Genomic DNA, 25,042 nt, shown 5'->3' with positions numbered 1-25,042 from the left:
GGAAAATGCATGTTTACTTTTGTGAGGTAATTGATCTATGCTAACTAGATGCCTAACATTTCCATTTACAAATATATCCTCATTGAAATATAACACACACATGAACTATTCATACTAACCTATACGCCATTAGTTTTGTTTCTATATCCACAACTACATTCTCTTAATCAAGCTATTTGCTGTCATTTTTTTAACAGTATCATTTCAACTATTGTTATATATTCCTCAAATCTAACAGTATCACAACAACAAAAGCAGATACACACCATGTATTCTTGAAGTCTTTCCACATCAGGTACAGTCTGCTTAGAAATTTGTTCCTCAAAATGAATGCGAGCATTTAACATTTCCAATGCTTTTTTATATGAGGAGGCAACATGAGAAGGAATTCCGTCCAAGTCATTTGAGTTGTCATTAACAGCATTCCTTTGTTCTACCTCCCAAGATTTGTAGGCAAGTAGTGTCGACTTTGAGTCACCATGTGGAACAGACAATTGCCTGTGGAATATATTCCGAATGCGCTGGACTTGCTTTTCTCTTGCCTGACAAAACAAACTTAACGCTTAATGTACATCATGCAGAAACCTAAAAGAAAAATAAACAATTACTACCACTGGTTATACTCCACTCAAATCAGCTGATTATAGCAGTAAAGCAATGAATAAAGCTTGGAGCAACCAGCAGATACAGACACAACAAGACTTCTCGGGTCCAGCATGTACTTACAGTTAGCAATTTGTGGTGAAGAAGAAAAAAATATAAGTTATACACACTAATCTACGGCTTCCTATATATAGCAACAAATGAAGACACAGTCCCAAGCCTTCTTCAGTGACAGCATATGCACAGATGTACATATGTATCTATAGTCAGCATTTTGTGCATTTTGTGGTCAAGCAAGAAAATGAAGTAGAGAAGAGAGAACAAGAAGTATGTTAAACAGCAAAATCATTATAGGAAAGATAACAGATTCCTTAAGTATTTCCTCACCTCAACATCAGTCTCACCAATAGTGCAAAGGACAGCTAGCTCAAACTCCCTGTATGCTTCCCATATCTTAGTACCTTCAGCAACATGTAGACCAGCTGCAGTAATAGCACGCTCAAACAGTTTCCTAGCCTTTGAAATACCCTCAGGTGACCATTCACGCACTGATGGATCATGTTCTTGAACAAAATTTAAATAGTCACACCACAAAGAGACAGACTGCACAAACAGAGGCAAGTTATTTTCTTCAAACTTTGCAGCACACCTTAACCCATCAGAAATGCTATAAGTTTCAAGTTCTTTTAACCTCAGCTAAGAAACAGACAACACACTTGCTTGAATCACATACACTTAGGTTACTCAGAAAAGGATATTTATATATACAGTTAAGAAAAATGCACGTGCATCAAAATTGTTTCTTATAGAAATCATTGATAGGAAATATTGGCTGAAAGCTGAAAAAAAAGCCTTTTAATTATTACCAATGCAAATACAGAAAATTGGAGTTTCATTTCTAGATTGCCTTCAAGTACCAAACATGAAAATTTTGGCCAAAAGTTAGGTGTGGGTCAGATGAATTGTCATAAATAGTTGATAAGCACTGGCAGCTGTAAATAAATGGAGATAATTTTCTTTCTCGAGAAGAAAAACGTCTGCTGAAAGGCTTCCTAGCAGAGGGAAAGAGGAATGGGGGTCTTTGCATGCATAAAATACACAATAGAAGTGATGGCTTTATCTACAAATTCTATACCCTGATAATCAATCAGAGAAAAGTTGGAAAAAATACTCACTCGATAAAGCTTATTGATATTAAAAACTAAGCACCAAATCTTCAAGTTATCTTCTCTTCCTCATGAACAGTGTGCCTCAGAAAAGGAGGATCACGTTTAGTAGGCTCAACATTTTTCCTTCTCTCAGCCTTAACAAATTTTATCATCATTTACATGCGCGGGCGATATATTATATATATATCTCTGTGTGTGCGTGTGAGAGAGAAAATAATTATGAGAAAAAACCTAAGAGACTAACCTCTCTTAGTTTGTTATTTATAATAAGCATAATGGACCTTAAACAGTTAAACCTATGGATTTAATCTAATTACAAAATAAAGCACACACATATAATAATTATAATATATACTAATAATTCTAACACTCCCCCTCAAGTTGGAACAAATATATCATATGCACCAATCTTGTTACAAATATATTCCACTCGAGCACCCTTTAGAGACTTGGTGAAGACATCTGCAAGTTGATCATTGGAGTTAACAAACTCTGTAACGATAACACCTTCAACCAACTTTTCTCTAATAAAGTGACAACCGATTTAAATATGCTTAGTTCGCTCATGGAACACTGGATTGGAAGCAATGTGTAAGGTAGCCTGTTTATCACAAATAAGTTTCATAGGAGACACTTCACAAAACTTGAGTTTCTGCAGAAGTTGTTTAAGCCAGATGAGCTCACAAGTTGCATTAGCCATAGCCCGATACTCTGTCTCTGCACTAGATCTAGCTACTACATTTTGTTTCTTACTTTTCCAAAAAACCAGATTTTCTCCCACAAGAACACAATACTCAAAAGTGACCGACAATCAGAAGGAGATTATGCCCAATTTGCATCTGCATAACAACAAATATATGTGTGCCACTTATCCTCATAGAGTAGCCCTTTACCTGGCGCTCTTTTGATATATCTCAGAATCTGGATAACAGCATCCCAATGAGAATCACATGGAGAATTAAGGAACTGGCTAACTACACTCACAACAAAAGCAATGTCAGGACGAGTGACTGTGAGATAGTTCAACTTGCCTACCAGTCTCCTATACCGTTCAGGGTCTGAATAAAACTCCCCCTGTCCTGGCGAGAGTTAGACGTTTGGATCCATTGGGGTGTCAGCCGGTTTGAAATTCACCATACCAGTTTCTTCTAACATGTCAAGTGCATACTTCCTCTGAGAAATTGAGATATCATCTCCTGATTCAGCAACTTCAATACCCAAGAAATACCGAAATCGGCCTAGGTCTTTGGTCTGAAAGTGCTGATGTAAATGTTCCTTCAACTTCTGTATTCCAACTTGATCGCTCCTTATGATAACAATGTCATCTACATAAACAACAAGATAGATACATAAGGAAGAAGAATGACAATAGAAAACCAAATGATCAGCCTCACTTTGAGTGAGACCAAAGGATTGAACCACAGTGTTGAAATTGCCAAACCATGCCCGTGGAGATTGTTTTAGGCCATAGAGAGACTTCTTAAGTTTGCAGAGTACATTAGACTCCCCCTGAGCAACAAAACTAGGTAGTTGCTCCATATATACCTCTTCTTGCAAATCACTATGAAGAAAGGCATTTTTAATATCAAGCTGATAGAGTGCCCAATGACGCGTAGTAGCTAGGGAGAGAAAGAGGCAAACAGAGGCCATTTTCGCAACAGGAGAGAAAGTATCGTTGTAATCCAGCCATAGATCTGTGTAAAGCCTTTGACAACCAAGCAGGCCTTAAGACGTTCCACCTGGCCATCAAGACCCACTTTGGGAGTGAATACCCAACGACAACAAACGAGAGTCTTTCCTGGTGGTAAAGACACCAAATCCCAAGTGCCATTTGAATGTAAGGCGTTAATCTCATCTAACGTAGCATGGCGCCAACCGGGATGGGACAGAGCTTCACCATGGTTTTAGGAATAAAAACAAAGGAAAGTGACGCAACGTGTAGCGCGTGTGAAAAAAACACACCAAATAAACTCTTGAAAGAACAAACTTCAATGGCCGAAATTTGGCTTTCAAGAAAACGCAAAAATAAGACTGTTTTGCTAAGAAAACCCAAATAGGTTGCTGAAATTTGATTGAGAAAAACTTGATTATAAACTCTAGATTCTAGGTATATTTAAAGTATTTGGCTAATCCAAATCCATCTAATATCTGTAAACAAAATCCAACTAAAATCGTAATAAAAATAAAATCTTAATCCAACATGAAGTAGAATCCTAAATCAAGTAGAATTCTAAAACTTAAGAAGTATTAAAATAACATGAAGTAAAATCCTAAATCAAATAGAATTCTAAAACTTAAGAAGTATTAAAATATTGTTCAGGCGTGGTCAGGTCGGCTTTGAGCTGAGTCTTGATTCGTGATCGCATTATTCACCTCCACTTGAAAAGAATTCGTCCTCGAATTATAATCTGGGTATGACAACTTAACGTCTGGCAAATACAAAGAAAAATCAGCAACATTGAATGTTTTGAAAATACCCATATGATTTGGCAAATCCACAACATAAGCATTATCATTGATCTTCTTTGTAATCTTGTAAGGACCATACTTCTTTGGCTTTAGCTTGTTCTGTTGTCCTGCTAAAATCCGTTCCTTCTTCAAGAATATCATGACTTCATCTCCAACCGCAAATACCTTGCGTTTCCTATACTTGTCAACTGTTGCCTTGTACTTCTTATTCATCTTGTGCAACTTTTGCTTGACATCTTCCTAAATTGCTTGAACGTGCTCGGCTATGTCACTAGCTGCAACACTGAAACCTTGTACCTTTAGCAAATTTACCAAATCCAATGCATGATTAGGAACTTTCATGTATACGATAAAGAATGGTGATCTTCCTGTTGAACTATGCATGGCGTTGTAGGCAAATTCCGCTTGAGCTATGACTAGGTCCCATTGTCTTGGCTTGTCTTTGCAAACACTGCGAATCAAATTTCCCAAGGTACGATTCACCACCTCTGTCTGTCCATCAGTCTGGGGATGTGTTGTGCTGCTAAAATTCAAAGATGAATCGAACATTCTCCACAAGGTAATCCAGAAGTGACTCAAAAATCTTGTATCACAATCCCAAGTAATAGTTTTAGAGAGTCCATGTAGACTAACAATCTCCTTGAAAAACAATTTGGCTATAGCTATTGCATCTGCTGTCTTTTTGCATGGAAGAAAGTGCATCATCTTGGAAAACCTATCAACCACTATAAAAACAGAATCCATACCTCGTTGGGTTCGCGGTAGACCCAACACGAAGTTTATAGACAAATCTTCCCAAATAGTATTGGGAACAAGCAATGGCATGTAGAGACCGGTGTTAGAAGAGTGCCCCTTAGCTGTTTGACATATATAACACATCGCCACAATAATAGAAACATCTCTCCTTGCTCTTGGCCAATAATACCTTCTCATAACAGCTTCAATAGTCTTGTCTCTGCCAAGATGCCCTGCTAAGCCACCACCCTGCAAATCTCGAATAATTTTCTCACGAAGGGATGTGCAAGGGATGCACAATTGATTTCCCTTCATGAGAAACCCATCATGCACATAGAAATCTCCTGACGGTTGCTGAGACATGCATTGTTCCCACACATGTTTGAAATCCTCGTCTGTCGCATATAATTCTTTCAAGCACTCAAACCCAACAATCTCAACACTAAGGGTCTTGATCAAATCCACACGCTTACTCAAAGCGTCCGTCATTCGATTATGCTGTCCCGACTTATGCACAATTTTATATGAAAAATTATCAATAAAAGCAGACCATCTAGCATGCATATCACTTCTCAATTGCCTTTGACTACTCAAGTACTTAAGAGCTTGGTGATCCGTGTAAAGAACAAATTCTTTGGCAATCAAGTAATGTTCCCATGTCTTAAGAGCCCTCACCACTGCATAAAACTCCTTATCATAAGTAGACCACTTTTTTCTGGCTTCACATAACTTCTTACTGAAAAATGCAATTGGTCTCTTCTCTTGGAACAACACAGCACCTATACCCACTCCACTGGCATCACACTCAACCTCAAACAATTTGTCAAAGCTTGGCAAAGCTAAGACAGGAGCGGTACATAATTTCTCTTTTATCAAGGCGAAACTTTGCTCATGTTCTTCACCCCAATGGAACTTTCCTTTCTTTAAACACTCAATAATTAGAGCTACAATACTACTAAAGTGTTTGATAAACCGCCTAAGAAATTTGCTAACCCATGGAAACTTCGCACATCACTGATATTTTTAGGGGTTGGCCACTCTCTAATAGCTCGCACTTTTTCCTCATCTACCTTTATGCCCTCTTTGCTTATAACAAAGCCCAAGAACAACAAGCTCTCACTCATAAAAGTACACTTCTTCAAATTAGCATAAAGTTTATTTTCCCTCAACACACTCAAACACATCCCGAATATGCCCCTCATGCTCATTAATAGACTTACTGTATATCAAAATATCATCAAAATACACCACAACAAATTTACCAATGAAAGGGCGTAATGCTTGATTCATTAGTCTCATGAAAGTGTTTGGTGCAATGGTTAGTCCAAAGGGTATGACTAACCACTTAAACAACCCATCTCCAGGTCGAATTCTGATTTGATGATAACCACTTCTAAGATCAATTTTGATAAAAATCACAGCCCCATCAAGTTGATCAAGCATGTCGTCGAGCCTAAGAATTGGAAATTTGTACCCAATAGTAATTTTGTTAAGGGTTCTACTGTCAACACACATCCTCCAACTCCCATCTTTCTTTGGTGTCAATAATGATGGCACTGCACATGGACTCATGCTAGTCTGAACGTGCCCTTTTCTCAACAATTCCTCTACCTGCTCACGCAAAATCTCATTCTCCCTAGGACTCATCCTGTAGTGTGGTAGGTTAGACAAGCTAGCACCAGGAACCAAGTCAATGTGGTGTTGAATATCCCTCATAGGAGGTAACTCATTAGGCAACTCCTCAAGAACCACATCGTGACATTCCTCCAACAATCCCTGCACCTCCACTGGAATTTGATTCACCTTCAGCGGCTCACTCATGCTCTCTCACTTGATAACCAATAAGTGAACTTCTCGAGTATCCTTACACTCCCTCACAAACTCAGTGTGCTTATGTGTTATGGTAAGAAAATTCCGCCCCTCCACTTCAAAAGCTTTGGTTTGGTTCTTTTCCACTATGGGTAACAAAGTATAACGCACACCTTCTTTCTCAAGCTGATATATGTTCTTTCTACCCGAGTGCTTAGCATCTACATCAAATTGCCAAGGCCTCCCAAATAAAATATGGCAAGCATCCATATCAATAATATCACAATAGACTTTGTCAGAGTACTTACCAATAGAGAAAGGCACCCTGCAACGTTCATCCACATGTATGCCATCAACTTCTTTGATCCATCCAATCATGCAAGGGCTTGAATGTTTTTTAGGAGGTAACTGCATCTTTGCCACCACATCTCTTCCTATGATGTTCTCCTGACTTCCACTATCAATAATCAACTCAAAGATTTTTCTTTTCACCGTACACCTCGTGTGAAAAAGCTTATGTCGTTGAGTAGTATCTTCATTCTTTAGAGATAGCATTAACTTCCTCCCTACACATGTATATTCCCCATGTCCATAATCTTCTTCACCATCCTCCCCATCAGGCCCGCAATATACTTCATCTTCAGCAACATCTTCCTCTTCCCTTTCTACAATGTTAACTGTTTTCCTCCTTGAGCAATCACTAGATCGATGCCCAATCTCATTGCACTTGAAACATTTTAAAAGAATAGGCTTTGCATAAGGATTAAGGGATTTTGGAAGATTAGAAGTAGCACCTCGAATGTTTCCCCCAATTGTAGCCTTATTAGGGTTGACTGTATGGGGTAGATTGGAGGCTTACGCTCCCTAAACCGACTTGCCTTTATCAAAAGCTGCTTGTTTATTTTCATTCCCACCATACCGACGATAGTTGTCATTACGAGCTCTCTCACTCAACATTAACTCAGCCTTTAAAGCCAAGTTCCTTACTTCTTGCACACTCAGAATCATCTGAACCCCAATTTTATCACGAATAGCAGGCTTCAATCCATTCAAGTAACGAGCTACTTGTAGATTGTCACTTTCTGACAATTGGTTTCTTTCTGCCAATCGCAGAAACTCAGAGGTATATTCATTCACACTCTTCATTCCCTGTGCATATATTTGATAAGCTTCAAACATATATTGTTCATAGTCATGGGGTAAAAACCTATCTCTTAACAGCTGCTTCATTCATCTTCATGTCTGAACTGGCTGTCGACCTTCCCTCAATCTCGTCTCTCTTAATCGCTCCCACCAAACAGATGCACCGCCCTTCAATCTATAAGCCACTAACTTTACTTGCCGTTCATCTGGGATCTCCATGTATTCGAAAAAACGGTCAACCTCAATGATCCAATCCAGGAACCCCTCAATATCAAGATCTCCACTAAAGGTAGGAATATCAACTTTTAGTTTATACTCATTGTTGCCCTAGTGGTTGTGCTGATGCGCATTCCTCCTAACCCCTCTACCACCAGGGTTAGCTATTGCTTGACCAAAATCATCCTCTTCATCGCTATCTTCAATCACTGGTCTTCTAGAATTAACAAGGACATGATTAGTGGGTGATCTTCCCGCTCCGGCTTGATTCACCACATTATTCAGGTTCCTGTCATCATAAACTCGTAATAAGGTGATCAATTGGTTGTTAATTTGCTCCAATCGTTGCTGGATAGTACAAGTTACTTCCCGTTGTTCTTCGATTGCTCTCCAAACTGCGAGCAACCCCTGATCACCGTCACGAGGCTAGTTGCTATCGTTACCTTCAAGATTGGCCATCTGATTGGTTGATTAACTGCTCTGATACCACCTGACACAACGTGTAGCGCGCGTGTAAAATAAACACACCAAATAAACCCTTGAAAGAACAAACTTCAATGGCCGAAGTTTGACTTTCAAGAAGACGCAAAAACAAGACTATTTTGCTAAGAAAAACCAAATAGATTGTTGAAATTTGATTGAGAAAAACTTGATTATAAACTCTAAATCCTAAGCATATTTATAGTATTTGGCTAATCCAAATCCATCTAATATTTGTAAACAAAATCCTAATAAAAATAAAATCATAATCTAACATGAAGTAGAATCCTAAATCAAGTAGAAACATGAAATTGAATCCTAAATCAAGTAAAATTCTAAAACTTAAGAAGTATTAAAATAACATGAAATAGAATCCTAAATCAAATAGAATTCTAAAACTTAAGAAGTATTAAAATATTGTTCCGGCGTGGTCGGGTTGGCTTTGGGTCGAGTCTTGATTGGTGACCGCATCAGAAAGACTCGAAACAAATGCACTATAAGAAGGAGACAAACGGTCATAGCATAAAAAGTTATAAATAGGATAGGGATTACGAGTAAACCATGTACCTTTGCAAAGAGCAACAAGAAGATTGTCATGCTCAGGATCCGAAGCAGGAGGGGCCATAGACGGAGAGTTCTGGGTTGGAGGAATGCTGGCGTCGGTAGCGAGATGAGGACGACGATGATATGTAAGAAGTGGAGGAGCCATGGTAGGTGGACCAAAAAACAGTAGGGTAGACACCACAGAGGAGACAGACGGACCTGATGAGGACAATGGAAGAAAATAAAAAGAAACAAGCAAAATCTACTAAAAACTCTGTGAATCAGGCTAAGCAATCGAAAAAAAAAAAAAACTGATGTTCAAAGAATGTGACACCAGCAGACAAAAAATAGCGATGCAGCTCAGGAGAATAACACTTATAGCTGTTTTGCAACCGGGAATAGTCGAGAAAGATACACTTGAGAGATTTTGCAGCAAGTTTATCCTATCCAGGTGAAAAAGAATGTACAAAAATAGATATATCCAAAAACATGAAGAGGAACAGAATAAAGTGGTTGCGTAGAGAACCAAAGGGAATGAGGAATTTGCTCATGTAACGCTGAAGATGGCATGCAATTGATTAGATAACATACAGTTAGAACAACATCGCCCCAAAATTTGGTGAAAAGATTGGCATGTAAAAGGAGCGTCCGTGCAGTCTCAATAAGATAGCGATTCTTACGCTCAGCAACACTATTTTGTTAAGGTGTGTAAGGACAAGAGGATTGATGCAGGATGCCATTAGCAGTCATAAAGGTAGTAAATAGAGAAGAAAAATATTCAGGGACATTATCACTACGTAAGGCACATATAGAAACTCCAAAATGTGGTTTTATTTCAGCAGTAGATGTCTGAAAAATAGAAAACAACTCAGATCGACTCTTCATAAGAAACAACCAAATGCAACGAGAAAAGTCATCAATGAAAGTAACTACCTCCGGCGCATGGAGACGGAGGCAACAAGTGGCGGCGGCGCATGGGTGGTCCGGTGGCGACAATTCTGCGACGATTGGCCGATCTAGGGGTGACGAACCTGATAGTGGTGGCGGTGTGATCCAATGGTGGTCGAACAGTGAGGTTCTAGTATTGGGCAATGATGTTTGGGTTTCACGGCTAGGGTTTCGGTCGCTGGAAAAAATACACAGCGACGGCTAGGGTTTTTTTCTCACCGGTGGCTCTGATACCATGTGAAAAAATAATTATGAGAAAAACCTAAGAGACTAGCCTCCCTTAGCTTGTTATTTATAATAAGCATAATGCGCCTTAAACCTATGGGCTTAATCTAATTACAAAATAAAACACACACATATAATAATTATAATATATACTAATAATTCTAATAATATATATAGAGAGAGAGAGAGAGAGACTACAATGATAGTACAAACTTGGTCCTAGCACAAAGCAATGCACTTCCTTAAATCAAGATGAATCGAGTGGAACCTTCCCACTTTTAATCAAATCATCAGTGGTTGAACTTGTACCTATGGCCAGTTTAGGAACAAAAAGGCAACATCTAACTTCCGAAACTCACTTTACCGAATATCAATGTTGTACTCCATCCTAACGATCCATTGCTAGAGCCACACCAAAAATATTCACAAGCATTTAAAGAAAGTACTATATCTAAACTAATTGGTAACCAAAGCATTTGCTACTTACAAGGGGCCTGCAGTACTTTAAAGCCTCAATCAGTAATGCCTTAGCAACCATATATCTCAAAGGCTTTTCAAGAAATAAGGCTCTTACAAGGAAGTACCCATTTTTCATTGCAATCCAAAAGAGCTCAAACATGTTCAAGGTATGCCCCACCAATAAGATACCCCCCAAAAGCTCACCCTATTTGGAAATCTCCACTCAAAAGCTAATGTACTGAAAGTATAACCAAACCTCTTTCAAGGTGTGCTCCACCCATAAAAGATCCCCAAAAGCTCATCCTATTTGAAAATCCCCACTCAAAAGTTAATGTACTTAAAGTTCAACCAACCTTTATATGCCTTAACACAAACTCTTGTATACTTACCTTTCACTAATCAATTGCCCCCAGGTCCCACTCATGATCAATCCCCCACTGACCCATTTCCCAAGCTATCTATTCATTCCTCATAAACAAAAGTGCATGATTAAACAGCACAAAATACCAAGGCAAGAACATATCCACATACATCAAATTCTTACTTCTATCATCCGCAGACTCATGAATTTAAGGGACAGAATCCAAAAGGCATGGAACTGCTAGTTTCAAGATTTTATCAGCCTTACAATAACAAATGAGAACTGTGATAGACTAGCGAAGAAAAGTTGCTTCAAATCCCTTGTTGGACATTGGCATTAAGAGATTTAAGCGATTCCAGATTTTTCAAGATCAGGATTGGTTATGAACTGACAGACCATAGAGTTTCTGAATCAATGAAAGAAATGCTATTTTGGCTAAAATAAATAACATCTTTCTTGGAGGTCTTATTCTTTGATATTTTCTTGTTCCAGTTATGGCCAAAGATTTTCACGTGCCACTTTTTCTATTTTGTTATTCCATATTGGGTATGATTCTTTCATGGAAATAAACATATGATGAGGAAATTCATATTCAGAAGTGTAGAATAAAGGTTTCTACAGTCCTCCCTCTTTTTTCTTATGATTTTTTTTATACAATAGCATTTTATATTTGTGACATTGAAGGAATCAAAAATTGTCAAACTACATAATAAACTATGAACCAACCAGATAGTCGAAGATGCCACGCTCGTAAAGCTTCTCAATTGCATGGAAAGACTCGGATCTGTAAAACAAAACAAATAATAATATACGAGACACCCCACAAAAAACAAGTAAACAAAGTATAAAGATCACCACCCAAATAATGGACCAGCATTAAAAAGCTTCTCATTTGCCAATGCATGGATGTCTAGTCTGAGCTTTCCTGTTTTATCTCCTTCATAATTGAAATTTTCAACATAGAAGGGAAGTTGGTAGTAGAATATTGGAATTTTGAGGAAGAGGGATCTTTCTCCAATTAAACTTCACAATTCTATTCTCCTGTTTTATCTCCTTCCTAATTGAAATTTTCAACATAGCAAGGGATTCGGTAGTAAAATATTGGAATTTTGTGGAAAATGGATCTTCTCCAATTGAACTTCCCAATTCTAATCTCACATTATTTTGCAGCATTTTCCATCTAGCTAGCCAATATAGGCACACAAAAAAAGTGGCAATTTTATGCATCTTGGCATCACTCTATCTACTGTTGAATATATTGTACAACTACTAGCAGGACAGTCATTCTTCATCCTACTGCTACAAACCAACTATATTATTGACAGTAGGGTTATACCCAGAGAAGGATTTGTCAAGTGAATGAAAATCAAAGAAAATTAAATGACTCACTTGCATATATATTTTGAGGATAATCAAATTATAGAAAAAAATGAAAGAATCTACTTATCTTCTTCTTATTTGATAGCCCAAAGAAACCCCCAAGAAAAAAAATGAATCCAGGTTCAATCTTTTTTATTTTATTTTCCTGTGTTCTCTTCTTCTCTATCTTTTCTCTACCCAAATCCTAGTTCTAAAAATGAACGTGAAGCAAAAAAGTAGATAAAAGAACGAAAGAAAAGTCATAACAACCATTGTTACCAATCCCAGGTTGTAAGAGCACCATAACAGCTATTTGTTTAGAAAAAGTACCAACTTATGTACGGCATAAACCATTAAGTCAAAGAAAAAATTAGTGATGACCCAAAAAACGGATGGTACCCAGAACTCAGGGTTGAACTCAAAGTTGCTTCGTCCTTAGCCCATTCCTGCCACATTGTAGGGCTCAGCGGAAACAACTTGCTCATGGCCTCCCTCGCCCCATGTAGCTTCTCAATCTCCCCCTTTTTCCTCAGAGCCCTTATGTACTGCACGCAAAACAAGTAAACCCACCCGTGTAAAACACTCCAAGATCAATGCACCTACCCAAAAAAAAAAAAAAAAAACGATTCGGAGAGTACTTGAACATGCGCGTCGTAGTTGGAAGGGTTACTGGCGAGCTCCGCTTCTAGGGTTTCAATTTGGAGCGTCTCCCGGGCTTCGTCGTCGGAGTCGGAGTCGGATTCGGAATCCGAACCGGCGTCGGGAGGGTTCGTGGGATTCTGATGCTCGGAGTCGGATTGCTGTTCCGCTTCTTCCATCGGTGCTTCAGTGGACTGTTGGTTTGCTGAATTTAGGGTTTCTTCTTCCATCTCGTAAGCTTATGGGTGGAACTGGTATCCGCTATTCGTGAGCGAGCAGAGCTAATGCTCCTTGACACCGACCGCACCTGCGTTAAATAATGCGACCAGAAACGAAGCAAGAAAGTGCAGTAAATTTGTGCAACCCATTGTAAGCGAAATAATACACGGCCCAACAACAGTTTTTTTTTATTTAATTTTTTTATTATTTTAATTATATTCTTAATTTTTTATTTTTTAATTAATTTAATTCCTATATTTTAATATCTTTTTAATATGATAATTTAATTTTTTTATTATTTCAATTACATCTATATTTTCAAATCAATTTAACTTTTATACATTGACAATAATTGTCTTCTTTAATTTTCATATTCTATTATTTTTTTTATTAAATAGAGATTAAGTTAACTCAAAAATATAATAAAATATTTAAATTATCACACGAAAAAAAGTAATAGTACAAGATAAAAATATAAATTTTGCTAATAATGCACTTAAATTGATATTTATCATAATATGTTATATTATATTAATATTAATATTGAATTTAAATGCCTAAATAACATTTTCTTTAATATTGTTGATTTATGACACGGGTTAAAGTGTGATAAGTATATTTTATTTTTTGAACATTGTGTATTTATTATGTTTTTAATTTATAAATAATTATATTAATTAATTAAATATTTTAATTTTTAAAATATAGATTTCACCTAAAAATATTATGTGTTTATTACACTTTAATTATTGCCTTAATAATAAAATATTTATTATACTTAATTTATAAAAATAAAATAGTTATTTTATTCTAAATTTTAAAAATAAAAGGAAGTGATTATCATTTTCTTTGAAGGATACATTTTATAATTAAATCAAATTTAAAGTGTAATTAATATAATTTATTATTTCTTTTGAACTATAAATGACAAATCACTTTTAAGCCAGGTTTAGATTAGGGTTGGCAATGGTTCGGTTTGGTTTCGGTTTTTGCCAAAACCATAACCAAACCAAACTTAAATTACTAAAACCAAAACCAAACCATTACCCATTTGGTTTTAAAAATTTAAAACCATAACCAAACCATTCGGTTTCGGTTTAACCATGGTTTTTTTAATTTAATCCATATCAACAAACAAAGACAAATAGCATTCATAAATTTTTTTGATAATTTCACAACAAACAAAGATAAATTCTAATAAAGTTACCTTATTCTTGCATAAAGTTACAAAACTTATTGGATATAAAATCACATTTCCAAACCTACAATTGTTAAGATCAATAAATTAATATGTGCATAATTAAATTGTAATTTAAGCTAAAAAAAATTAGCTACGAAAGTTAATACCTTTATCAACAACATTAATATATTCTTCGTAAATTGATGCATATCCATCTAAAATGAATAAGCCAACTCCATCTAACAAAATTATAAATATAAAAAATAAATTAATATGAAGAGAGATGAGGTAGAGAGTGAGAAGCAGCGAGGGTGAGAGAGAGCAAGAGGGGCTGAGCCCTAGCGAGAGCAAGAGAGATCTAGCGAGGGCGAGTGAGAGTAAGAGAGATACAGAGAGCGAGGGCAATTGGTGAGCTCGCGCGGAGGAACAAGAGAAATGAGGCAGAAAGGGTGAGAGAGATTAAGGGCAAGCGAGAGCAGGGGCCGAGCCCTGGCGAGAGTAAGAGAGATCCAGCGAGGGCGAGCGAGAGCAAGAGACATGCAGAGAGCAAGGGCGAGGGCGGGCGGACGAGCGAGGGTGAGAGTGAGGTTGAGAGAGGAAGGAGAAGAGAAGGGGAGAAGGGTTTGCAAGTAAGGTAATTGGGCTGGGGTGGGCTAGCCTCAGGTGGGCGGGGTTGTATATAATATATATTATATATACATATTATACATATTATATTATATATATAATATATTATATATATATATTCGGTTTGGTTCGGTTACCCACCATTTGGTTCGGTTTCGGTTCGGGTTTTGGTTTGGTTTTAGTGAAAACCATAACCAAACCATACCCATTGAAACAGTGTTCGATTTTTCCCCGAACCAAACCATTACCCAGTCAAACGGTTTTTAACCGCGTTGACCGGTTCGGTTTCGATTTGGTTCCCCACGGTTTCGGTTGCAATTGCCATCCCTAGTTTAGATAGACCGGTGTTTTGGATGGAATAGCCAAAAACTGTCCATAATCGAGCATCTCTAGAATTTTCTATATTATAAAAAATAAATAAATAAATAACAATATGACAAAATAAGAAAATGATAAAACCCTACAAATATATATATAAAAACAATAATCAAGTTTTAATTAAACTATAAATGAATTTGCCCGCGAACATGATCAAATTCAATAAAATTTTACATTTGAACTCAACCCCTCTATTAAACGAGCTTTAAAATTACATTTAAATTAATTAATTAATAGACATAAACGAGCTAAAACCAAACTAGTCACAAGTTGTTTAATTTTTCTCATGAGTTCAGGCAACAATGAGACCAATGTGGAAATTAAGAAAGACGTCTGTAAAACCGATCAAGATTTGCAAATTCACAAAATCTCCTTTTATCTTTTCCAAGACCATCTTCATCTCATCCACCTGCAAGAATTACACAGCAGCAGAGCACTTAAAATCTTTAAAATAAATCCAGAAGGTTGGTTCTCTGTAAGCTAACAGGATGGTGTTTTCAAGATCACCAGTCCCCTGCTTGTCTGAAAAGAGAACCAATGTTCAAAACAGTGGCTGCATATGCTACCAAGTTGTCACATTATCAATTTCATGAGAGAATTCAAGTTGCACCAATAATCCCACGTTTCAAAACGCCTTAATATCAACGAAGATAATGATATACTTCTTTAGAATCACGATCATCGTGCAATTCATGTAGTTATTAACAGATAGAAGAATCATTGCCATATAAACTTGCATGTAAAAGTTAAGGTGGTGTTCTCTTCGTATTCAGTTTTTAATTTTGAGTTTTGAATTCATTTTCAATTTTGTATTTTGAATGTCTGTTTTGAAATTTTTGAAAACGTGTTCTTTTTGTCATTTTGAAAAACTGTTTCTTAAAACAAAAAATTAGAAAACGCATTTGCTTTGAAATTTTGAAAAACATCATTTTATAATACTTTATTCAATAAATTTAATTTAAAATAAATTATAAACAATTATTAATAAATTATAAACTATTAAAAAATTTAATACAAAAAAATTATATTACATATCATATTACACATTCGCATTCAAATAAAACAAAACAAAAAATCAAATCAAAAAAGAATTCAAAACAAAGAACAGAATGGACGAGGTCTCGCACGAAAGGGAGGCGATGATGGTGGATGCGAGATGCAAGGGTAGCGACGGTGGGCGGTAGACGACGGCTCGCACGGTCGGTGGTGGGCGCGATCGACAGCGGTGGTCGCGGTGGCAGTGGCTGATGCGGTCGACAACGATGGCGGAGGCGGTGCCGTGTTTTTGGGTTTGTGATTTTTGGGTGTTTTGGAGAGAAGAGGGGGAGAATGGATGGGGTTTGCCAGATTTGGGGGGAGAGAGGTGGGTCAATGGCGGCTTTCGACGGTGGCGGGCGAAGTCGACGACGACTCTGGCAACGACGGAGATGGCGCGTGAGGTCGACGGCACCTCTGGCAGGGACGAAGATAGCGTGTGAGGTTGACGGCGACTCTAGCTGTGACGGAGATGGCGGGCACGGTGTTTGGCCGAGGTTTGAGAGAGAGAGAGAGAAGAGATTCGAGAATGGAGGCTGGGGCTGGGGGGGAGCGTCTGCCACTGTGTGAGAAGAAATGCAGCTGTTTTCCGTGTTTTCATCTTTTACCCGTGTTTTGGCTGAAAACAGCCAAAATGAGTTTTTGTTGTTTTGGATTTCCTTTACAACATTTCTACTTGTTTTCAAAAACGTGTTTTTGAAAATAACAAAGAGAACACATTTTGAGTATTTTGAAAAATTGAAAATAGAAAAATACACGTTTTGAGTGCATTTCTTTTCACGTAGTGGCAGGTGCTCCCCCCCCCCAGCCCCAGTCTCCATTCTTGAATCTCTTCTCTCTCTCTCTCAAACCTCAGCCAAACATCGCGCCCGCCATCTCCGTCGCAGCTAGAGTCATCGTCGACCTCGCGCGCCATCTCCGTCCTTGCCAGAGCCGCCGTCGACCTCGCCCGCCACGACCGAAAGCCGCCATTGACCCATCCCTCTCCCCCCAAATCTGGCAGACCCATCCATTTTCTCTCTCTCTCTCTCTCCTCTATTCTCTCCAAAGCACCCAAAAATCGCAAACCCAAAAACACAGCACCCCCTCCGCCACCGCCGTCGACCACATCAGCCACTGCCATCGCGACCACCGTCATCGACCGCGCCCACTATCGACTGTATGAGCCGCCGTCTACCGCCCATCGTCGCTACCCTTGCATCTCGCGTCCATCATCACCGCCTCCCCTCCGTGCGAGACCCCATCTATTTTGTTCTTTGTTTTGAATTCTTTTTTTATTTGATTTTTTATTTTATTTTGTTTTATTTGAATGCGAATGTGTAATATGATATGTAATATAATTTTTTTGTATTAATTTTTTTAATAATTTACAATTTATTAATAATTGTTTATAATTTATTTTAAATTAAATTTATTGAATAAAATAATATAAAATGATGTTTTTCAAAATTTCAAATCAAACACGTTTTCTAATTTTTTGTTTTGAGAAACAGTTTTTCAAAATGACAAAAAGAACACGTTTTCAAAAATCTCAAAATACAAAACTGAAAATGAAAATGAATTCAAAACTCAAAATTAAAAACTGAAACACGAAAAGAACACCACCTAAAGCATTCCATATTGATGGTAACAATCTTAAGATGAATGGTTCAAGTATTTGAATCAAATGGAAAGTAGCAATATACAGAGACCTGTAGCTGTAGGTACTATAGGAGGAGGCATGTAGAAGCTCGAGACATCCTCCCACCAATCACCCGAATGGTTCTGAGGAGAAATGCACGTCTGGATGTTGATTGTAGTTGCAAAGGATATACATACCCTTGGTGCTCTGATATTCTGACAAATCTCCATCTAGGACACTTTGATAAGGAAATTCGCAGCCTTGGATTACTTCTTGTCCACTATTTGATTGGCTAAATTCGTCTACTTGCTCGAGCACAAATTCTGTTGCGCATTCCTTTACCTGGAAACCAACCCCAGTAACCACTGAAACATTCAATTCATCACCAGCATGCAACTGATCAGTGAGATTCCAATGGCTTATCCACACCGTATCTCCATTCGTATGGAACATTGGGGCATAGGTCCATTCCAGACCCTTGGTCTTGTTACCAATTTTAAGATGAAAATCATGCAATTTTCCATCATTGTGGGGGTCAGAGCATGCATAAACAACACAAACATCAAAGCCTTTGATTCTGAGATTAGGAAAAGCAGGTACAGCGAAAGACATTTTGGAGTCGAAACTCTTAATACGGAACCAATATGGAACCATGCTGCCAGGAAGGAAAGTGCTGATTATACCAAATTCATAGAGCCCCTGTGTCACGAAAATTAATATTAAATAAAAAATATATACATGCATATATATAGGGAAGAAAAGGACAGAGAGGATAGTACCTGAAGAGGATACTTCTTCCTAGCAAATGTCAGGTTATTGCACAATTCCATTTCAGTCTGTCCCTTGTATCCCAAGCCAAGGAGCCCCAAATTGTTGATGATTTCTGGATTAAAATTTCCTATGGGTTCTAACCGGAACAATCCATCAATCTTAACCAGTTTGTCACAACCAGTTAGATGCATGACATCTAATGATTTCAACAGGTTTGGGGGAATAATCATTCTTTCCAGTGATTTGCAGTCTCTTACACTTAGTTCCTTCAAAGTTGGTGGAAGCTTTGGAAGTGAATGGAGCCTCGTGCATGTATCTAACAAAAGAGACTTGAGCATAGTAAGGCCTCTGATGCTATCCGGTAAGCTAGAAATTGAGTTTTGGCTCAAATTCAGTTCTAACAACAAAGACAAAGCACTGAGATCCGTTGGAATAGCATCATCAGACAGGTTACAGTCCCTCAGACTTAATTTCCTTAATGTGCATGGAAAAAAACCCAATGATGGATTGACATTTGTGCTCTGGGTTGATAGCCAAGACCGGAGTGTTTTAGACCATGAATCAATCCCTGCGTATGACTGACATATAGCTGTTCCACAAGTATGTAGCACAGTCAAAGGCTTCAATTTCTCAGGCTTCTTGGGCAACATTTCCAGCTTCGAGCAACCTGCTAGAATGAGTTTCTCAAGGGATTTTAGTTGACCAATATTTCTTGGAAGCGTCCTAAGATTTTTACAGCCTTTGAGATTCAGAACAAGAAGATTCTCTAGGTCCCCGACGGAATCATGAACCTCAGCCAAACTCGTGCAGTCCTTAAGCAATAGTCTTTCCAGGTAAGGAAGTCCTGAGAAGTCAGGTGTTTTGATAAGGCTATGGCAATAACTGAGATTCAGAAATTTCAATGATCCGAGGAACTACAAGAGACAGACAGAGGGGAGGGGGCAAAATTAGTCTACACCCTCAAATTTAATCAATAAGTTCAACACAGTTTGACACACAAAAAAAGAATTGGACATCACCTTTTTTCCTTTCCAGACTTGCTCCAATCTGCTATTGCACAACTCTAGAGCAACCAGGCTTTCCAAAGGAAAACCACTAGGAATAGATTTTAGAGGAAATTCAGACCAACACAACCATCTTAATTTTTTTGGAAACACTCTATAGCTTCCACTGAGTTGCACTAAATTAAGCTTAAGTAGTCTCAGTTTGTGCATATTTGCAAATGCATCAGTTTTGATATTCACTGCCTTTGGCATGAGAAATACTCCTGTTAAAGCATTAGTAATTGGTTGCCAAGAGAATAACCCAAGACGCTGCCTTTTCCATGAATTGCTTTGGCATGGCAGAATGGATCCATCTGATGTACCTTGCCCAGGGAGTCGCTTTGTTCGACTCAAATTAAAAGTCATCATGGAAGACTCATCTTTTTTCAGCATATTCATGTTGAGGATGAGACCCTGAACCTTTTCTGTACCCTAGTAGCAAATAAACAATGATCTAAGTAACAAGCAGGTAAACAGAAAGCAGTTACAATGTAACAAGAAGGTAAACGATAGTCAAATTTCTTACAGTTTTTCCATTCAGTACATGAAAAGAATCCATATGGTCACACAGTATGCTACGCTTCCCAGGATCTTCTGGTGATTCATCATGAATAATTTTTCTTGCCATGTCTTGGAGCAATTGATGCATCATCAATTTATTCCCTTCTCCAATTGTTATAAGACCTCTATCCTTGAGGTTCTCTATTCCAACTGTTGTACAAAAATCGCATTCATCTAGTACATTAATCACATATTCCTTGTCTTTCCCGATGAAAAATGAAGCAATATGGAGGAATAATTTCTTGTCGTGATCATCTTGCAAGGACATATAGCTCATTGCTAGCTTTTCCAGAATTTGATTGCCAGTGACTCTGTCCATTTTCTCCAATGCAATTTCCCATTCCTCCATAGTTTTGCCACAGAGAGAAGAACCCAACAGTTGTAAAGCTAAAGGAAGACCTCTGCAGTGATTTATTATACTTTTTGAGTGCTCCATGAAACCTTCAACCGGATGGCCTTGTTTGAAGGCATGCCAACTGAAGAGCTGGAGTGATTCATTGTTGTCCAATTCCTTAACCTTATAAAATTCATGCACCTTATATGACTTCAACAAATGTTCATACCTGGTTGTGATTATAATTTTACTCCCTGAGTAAAACCAATCTCCCATTCCTATTACTGCATTCAACTGGTCCAATTGATCCACATCATCAAGAACAAGAAGAACAGTTTTACAACTCACAGCATGTTCGATCTTAGTAGTTCCTTTGTCAACACTGCAAACTTTTTGCCTTTTACCTTTCAGAATATCTGAAAGAAGTTGTTGTTGTAAACAGACCAATCCATCAGGTTGTTTTGAAGTCTCCCTAATATCTGCAATAAAACTACTGCGTTCAAATCTGTCAAAGTTTAAGTTATAAACAACTTTGGCAATGTTTGTCTTCCCTATTCCACCCAATCCAGATATCACTCCTATGCCAACGTCACTTGCCCCATCTTGTAACCAAGAGTTGATTTTTTTAACTAAAGAATCTATTCCAACTTGATATTGGGCAACGCTAAGGACTTTACGCTTCAACTTGATTTGAATCTCTTTGACAATTTCCTGGATAAACTTCGCTTCATGCCTAAGAGAATGAAAGAAAGAAAAAGGAAAATAAAATAGATAAGTACTTCATGAGTTGAATAAAAATTCGCATGAAAACACTAAATGCAAGTTTTGCTATGTTCAACACTAGTCCATACCACTCAATTAAATTTTGTAGAATATCGCAAACTGAAGGAAATAAACAATTATCTATGTTAGGTACAGCTTACTACTTTTGACATGTTCAAAGGCAGTTTGATATTTTCTAATAATAACTAAATGATGCACCTTACTTAAAGACCTCAAGTAGCCAACCATAAGGGATAAGTATTAGGGGCTAAGACTTGCTTTAGCCTCCCTAATTTTAATATTTCTGCAAAAATGCAAAACCGCAAGATTGGCTGTGGCATGGTCTGCCTCTACCATTGACATAGGGTGATTGTAGGAGGAGATACTCCAACCATGATACATGAGAACCCTGGTAGGTTGATCCATTGGTCAGTTAGGCATGTTAGAAAATTACTTTGGAGCTGCTGAAGAGGTGTAGAGATCTGTCAATGGTTTATATTCCTAGTTTAATATAGTGGCAGATGTAAGTTGGTCCATTGAAATTTACAGAAAAAAAAAAAAAGAGTTGGTCCATTGAGCCCCAAGGACAGAGAGGTCAGTTTGTTTGGAAGCTCAGAATCCCCTCTATATGTTAGGAGATCTGTAGATTGAACAGATGATGTTGAGTTTGTTTCATTCTATGTTAGGGATCTACATGTCAGCTGATAGCTCTGGTTCTATGTGTGCTACAAGTCACCAAGAGGCTTTATTTGCCATGATATCTAGAGCAATAAAAAGAAGAAAACTGAACGGCTGATATTGAATTGTTATTAATCAGAAGTACAACAAGGCTTTAACAAATAATTCATCTGTGAAAAACAAAAACATGGCCCTAAATTTCCAAATCCCTCCAAAGACTAGATATCCAAAAGTCCTACAAGGCTAAAGCACATGGAGTTTGAAGGATCACAATTGCTAAAACTATGTAAAAGATTGTCAGGAAGTAGACTGCAACAAAAATAACACAAGAGGTTTATAGTGGAGTTTCTAATTCTTTTCTAATAACTGGCAGTCCATTCTTCTACAGTCTGTGTTGTTGCATTATCACAAACTTAAGCTATTTATGGCCTTAAATATTCTTTAAATCTATTATATTTTCATCAAAAGTAAAAGCCAATAATGGGTTATTAAGTATCAAAGATTACAAATATTTGGATATAAAATTGAGGAACATAGAACCTAATAGTGTAGCAGGGGTTTTAAGACTGAATTACCCATCAGATTGGTTTTCTAAGACCATTCCTCTTAAATTTGCAACTTCTTTGAGAGTTGTCCTCCAGCTCTCCACCTTCTCCATCAATTCCTTTGTTCTTTCACTTGTTTCTGCCACCAATTGCTTTTCTAGAGTTGCAAATGCTTCTCCAAAACACCCTCTCTGCTTCCCAACTTCAGATGGGTCCACCTTGTAGTAGATTGGCAAAAATTTATGCCCACCCGTCTTCCTGCATAGATTAACTTTTACAAGTTCATCCAGGCAATGTTCAGAAGAAGCATAGCTTTCTGAGAACACAATTGCCAAGATCCTGGATTCTTTGAATGCTCGTTGAAGTTCTGACTCCATGTCTTCTCCTCTCTCAAGCTCATCATCGGCCCTAAAGGTGTGAATTCCTACACGCTCCAATGCTGCATGAAGGTGATCTGAAAAGGTTGTTCCAGTATCTTTGCTGCTAAAACTCAAGAAGACCTGATAAGTATACCGGGATTTGAAAGAGGAGGCTGTCTGAGTCCTTGGAGCAGCCATTGGACAAAGCTCTGGACATAAATGAAAATCCAATAGTTGGAGAAGTACCAAGAATAGATAAATAAATTTCCTGAATAAACATAGGGAGTGATATAGTCAAAGCCGTTAAGCCAGTTTACCCTGCAAATAAAAAATAAAATAAAGTTCATGGAACCAAAGGATTGGAAATACTTTCAAGTTTCAGCACCGACCTCAATTAGACCTCCTTGTTAGCAGAAGGAAATACAATCCTGCTTAATTTTGTAATGGAACCCATCATCGCCATGCTACAAAATAAATATCCACACGCTGGACTGAAACTAATCTCCCCAAATATTGGCTGCCACAAAATGTACCTAAAACAAATATGTGTCCAATGTTTGACAAGCATACAAAGTTAGCAAGTGACCAAGGCCAAGTATCAACTCAGTATAACCAAATAGATGGGAAAGAACAAATTTATTGCAAACCCGCCACTGAAGCCATTGGCAACATCTCCTACATGAGATTAGAAACTTCTCTTGAAATATTTCATCAAGGGCTCTAATCTGATGGCATTGCCAGAAACTAGGCTATTCTTAATTTGGGTTCGGTTGGATTGAAAATTATATTAACCGATACTATGTTTAAGTCCGCTATATAATTTTCAATTTATTGAGCCAAAACAACATACATTATGACTGCATCCCGGAAACAATTTGATGGCCCAATCATGGTACAAACTTAAGAGTAACGTGGAACAGAAATAGCAAGAAGAACAAGTGGGTTGCAGAATTTACCGATCAATCGCCTATTCTTGGTTCAAACAGTGATTTCCCCCGTATTAGCAGAGCGTTGGTGATCAACCATCTACGGATGTGCGGGTCTGGTTATTGGGGGAAAATAAATTCTGGTTTCTGACCCACTTCTTCTGCCGTAGACAACTATGGAGTTGACAATCCGTCTGGTTTTTGGGCAGCGAAACTTCGAAGCATTTGCTTCTAGAAAAAGCCCACCCACGCGACGCGGTTCGAGTCTTATGAAAAAAAAGAGTTATGCTACTTGTACGCACTCTAATGACGGACAGGTTGACGCACAGGAGAAATCGCGAGAAATTGACAACTAAAATATCGCGATATTTTCATTATTTTGAAGGTTGAAAATCTCCCCATTATTTGAAGGTTGATCAAATGTAATAGAAAATGAATGGGCAAAACTCTCCTGTGCGTCAACCTGAGAGAGAGAAGAGAGAGAGAAGTGAAAAGAAGCAATTAATTTGAGTGGTAATTCCAAGTAATTTGAGTGGCAGTTTGAGGGTATTTCTATCATTTTTTTATGTGCGTCAAACCTGTACGTACAAGTAGTATAACTCAAGAAATAAAATCATTTTCGGTGGGTGGCAAGATTCTGCACATATGACGCACTATCCCACGCAATGATAATCGACAATTTTACTTATTATTTGATAATTAAGTTCAAATTGATTCATTTCGATGTAAATTAAATTACAAATTTTCAAAAAAAATTAGGCTATGAACTTAATCTTACATTTCAAATATAAGTTTCCATTATACTTGCCTCTTTGGGCAATTCATCATGCATTGACCAAACAGAA

General features: G+C 37.7%; 2 protein-coding genes across 7 annotated transcripts in view; both read right to left on the bottom strand.

Moving 5' to 3' along the window:
* Positions 1 to 13,492, bottom strand: part of LOC127801673 (uncharacterized) — a 30,632-nt gene extending 17,140 nt beyond the window's left edge. Inside the window, exons 1-5 of one of the 3 annotated variants that reach the window (XM_052336996.1) lie at positions 13,158 to 13,492; positions 12,919 to 13,064; positions 11,887 to 11,944; positions 991 to 1,206; positions 267 to 542 (exon numbers count right to left, since the gene is read on the bottom strand). In XM_052336996.1, the coding sequence (XP_052192956.1) occupies positions 267 to 542; positions 991 to 1,206; positions 11,887 to 11,944; positions 12,919 to 13,064; positions 13,158 to 13,388 (927 nt within the window). In that variant the 5' untranslated portion in view covers positions 13,389 to 13,492. The remainder of the gene's footprint in view (positions 1 to 266; positions 543 to 990; positions 1,207 to 11,886; positions 11,945 to 12,918; positions 13,065 to 13,157) is intronic. The other 2 variants (XM_052336994.1, XM_052336995.1) reach the window with 2 other exon arrangements.
* A 2,202-nt stretch (positions 13,493 to 15,694) lies between these two features.
* Positions 15,695 to 24,470, bottom strand: LOC127802726 (disease resistance protein RUN1-like). 4 transcript variants are annotated; one of them, XR_008023339.1, is made up of 8 exons: positions 24,228 to 24,470; positions 23,661 to 23,804; positions 22,943 to 23,480; positions 20,559 to 21,660; positions 20,009 to 20,464; positions 18,998 to 19,903; positions 18,289 to 18,917; positions 15,695 to 15,971 (listed from the first exon to the last, which is right to left on the bottom strand). XR_008023339.1 is itself a non-coding variant. In XM_052338715.1 (7 exons), exons 3-7 carry the CDS (start codon positions 23,467 to 23,469, stop codon positions 18,348 to 18,350), a joined length of 3,561 nt encoding a protein of 1,186 aa, XP_052194675.1. In that variant the 5' UTR covers positions 23,470 to 23,589; positions 23,661 to 23,804; positions 24,228 to 24,470; the 3' UTR covers positions 18,173 to 18,347. The 4 variants fall into 4 exon arrangements, 3 of the variants coding, with proteins under 3 accessions (XP_052194675.1, XP_052194674.1, XP_052194673.1); XM_052338715.1 differs by lacking the exon at positions 15,695 to 15,971 and having other exon boundaries at positions 18,173 to 18,917; positions 22,943 to 23,589; XM_052338714.1 differs by lacking the exon at positions 15,695 to 15,971 and having other exon boundaries at positions 18,173 to 18,917; positions 22,943 to 23,539.
* Between the last annotated feature and the right edge of the window lie 572 nt (positions 24,471 to 25,042).

This window comes from Diospyros lotus, chromosome 5 (assembly GCF_014633365.1).
Source record: "Diospyros lotus cultivar Yz01 chromosome 5, ASM1463336v1, whole genome shotgun sequence".
Classification (NCBI taxonomy): Eukaryota; Viridiplantae; Streptophyta; class Magnoliopsida; order Ericales; family Ebenaceae; genus Diospyros; species Diospyros lotus.
This window is presented reverse-complemented; position numbering and strand designations above follow the sequence as displayed.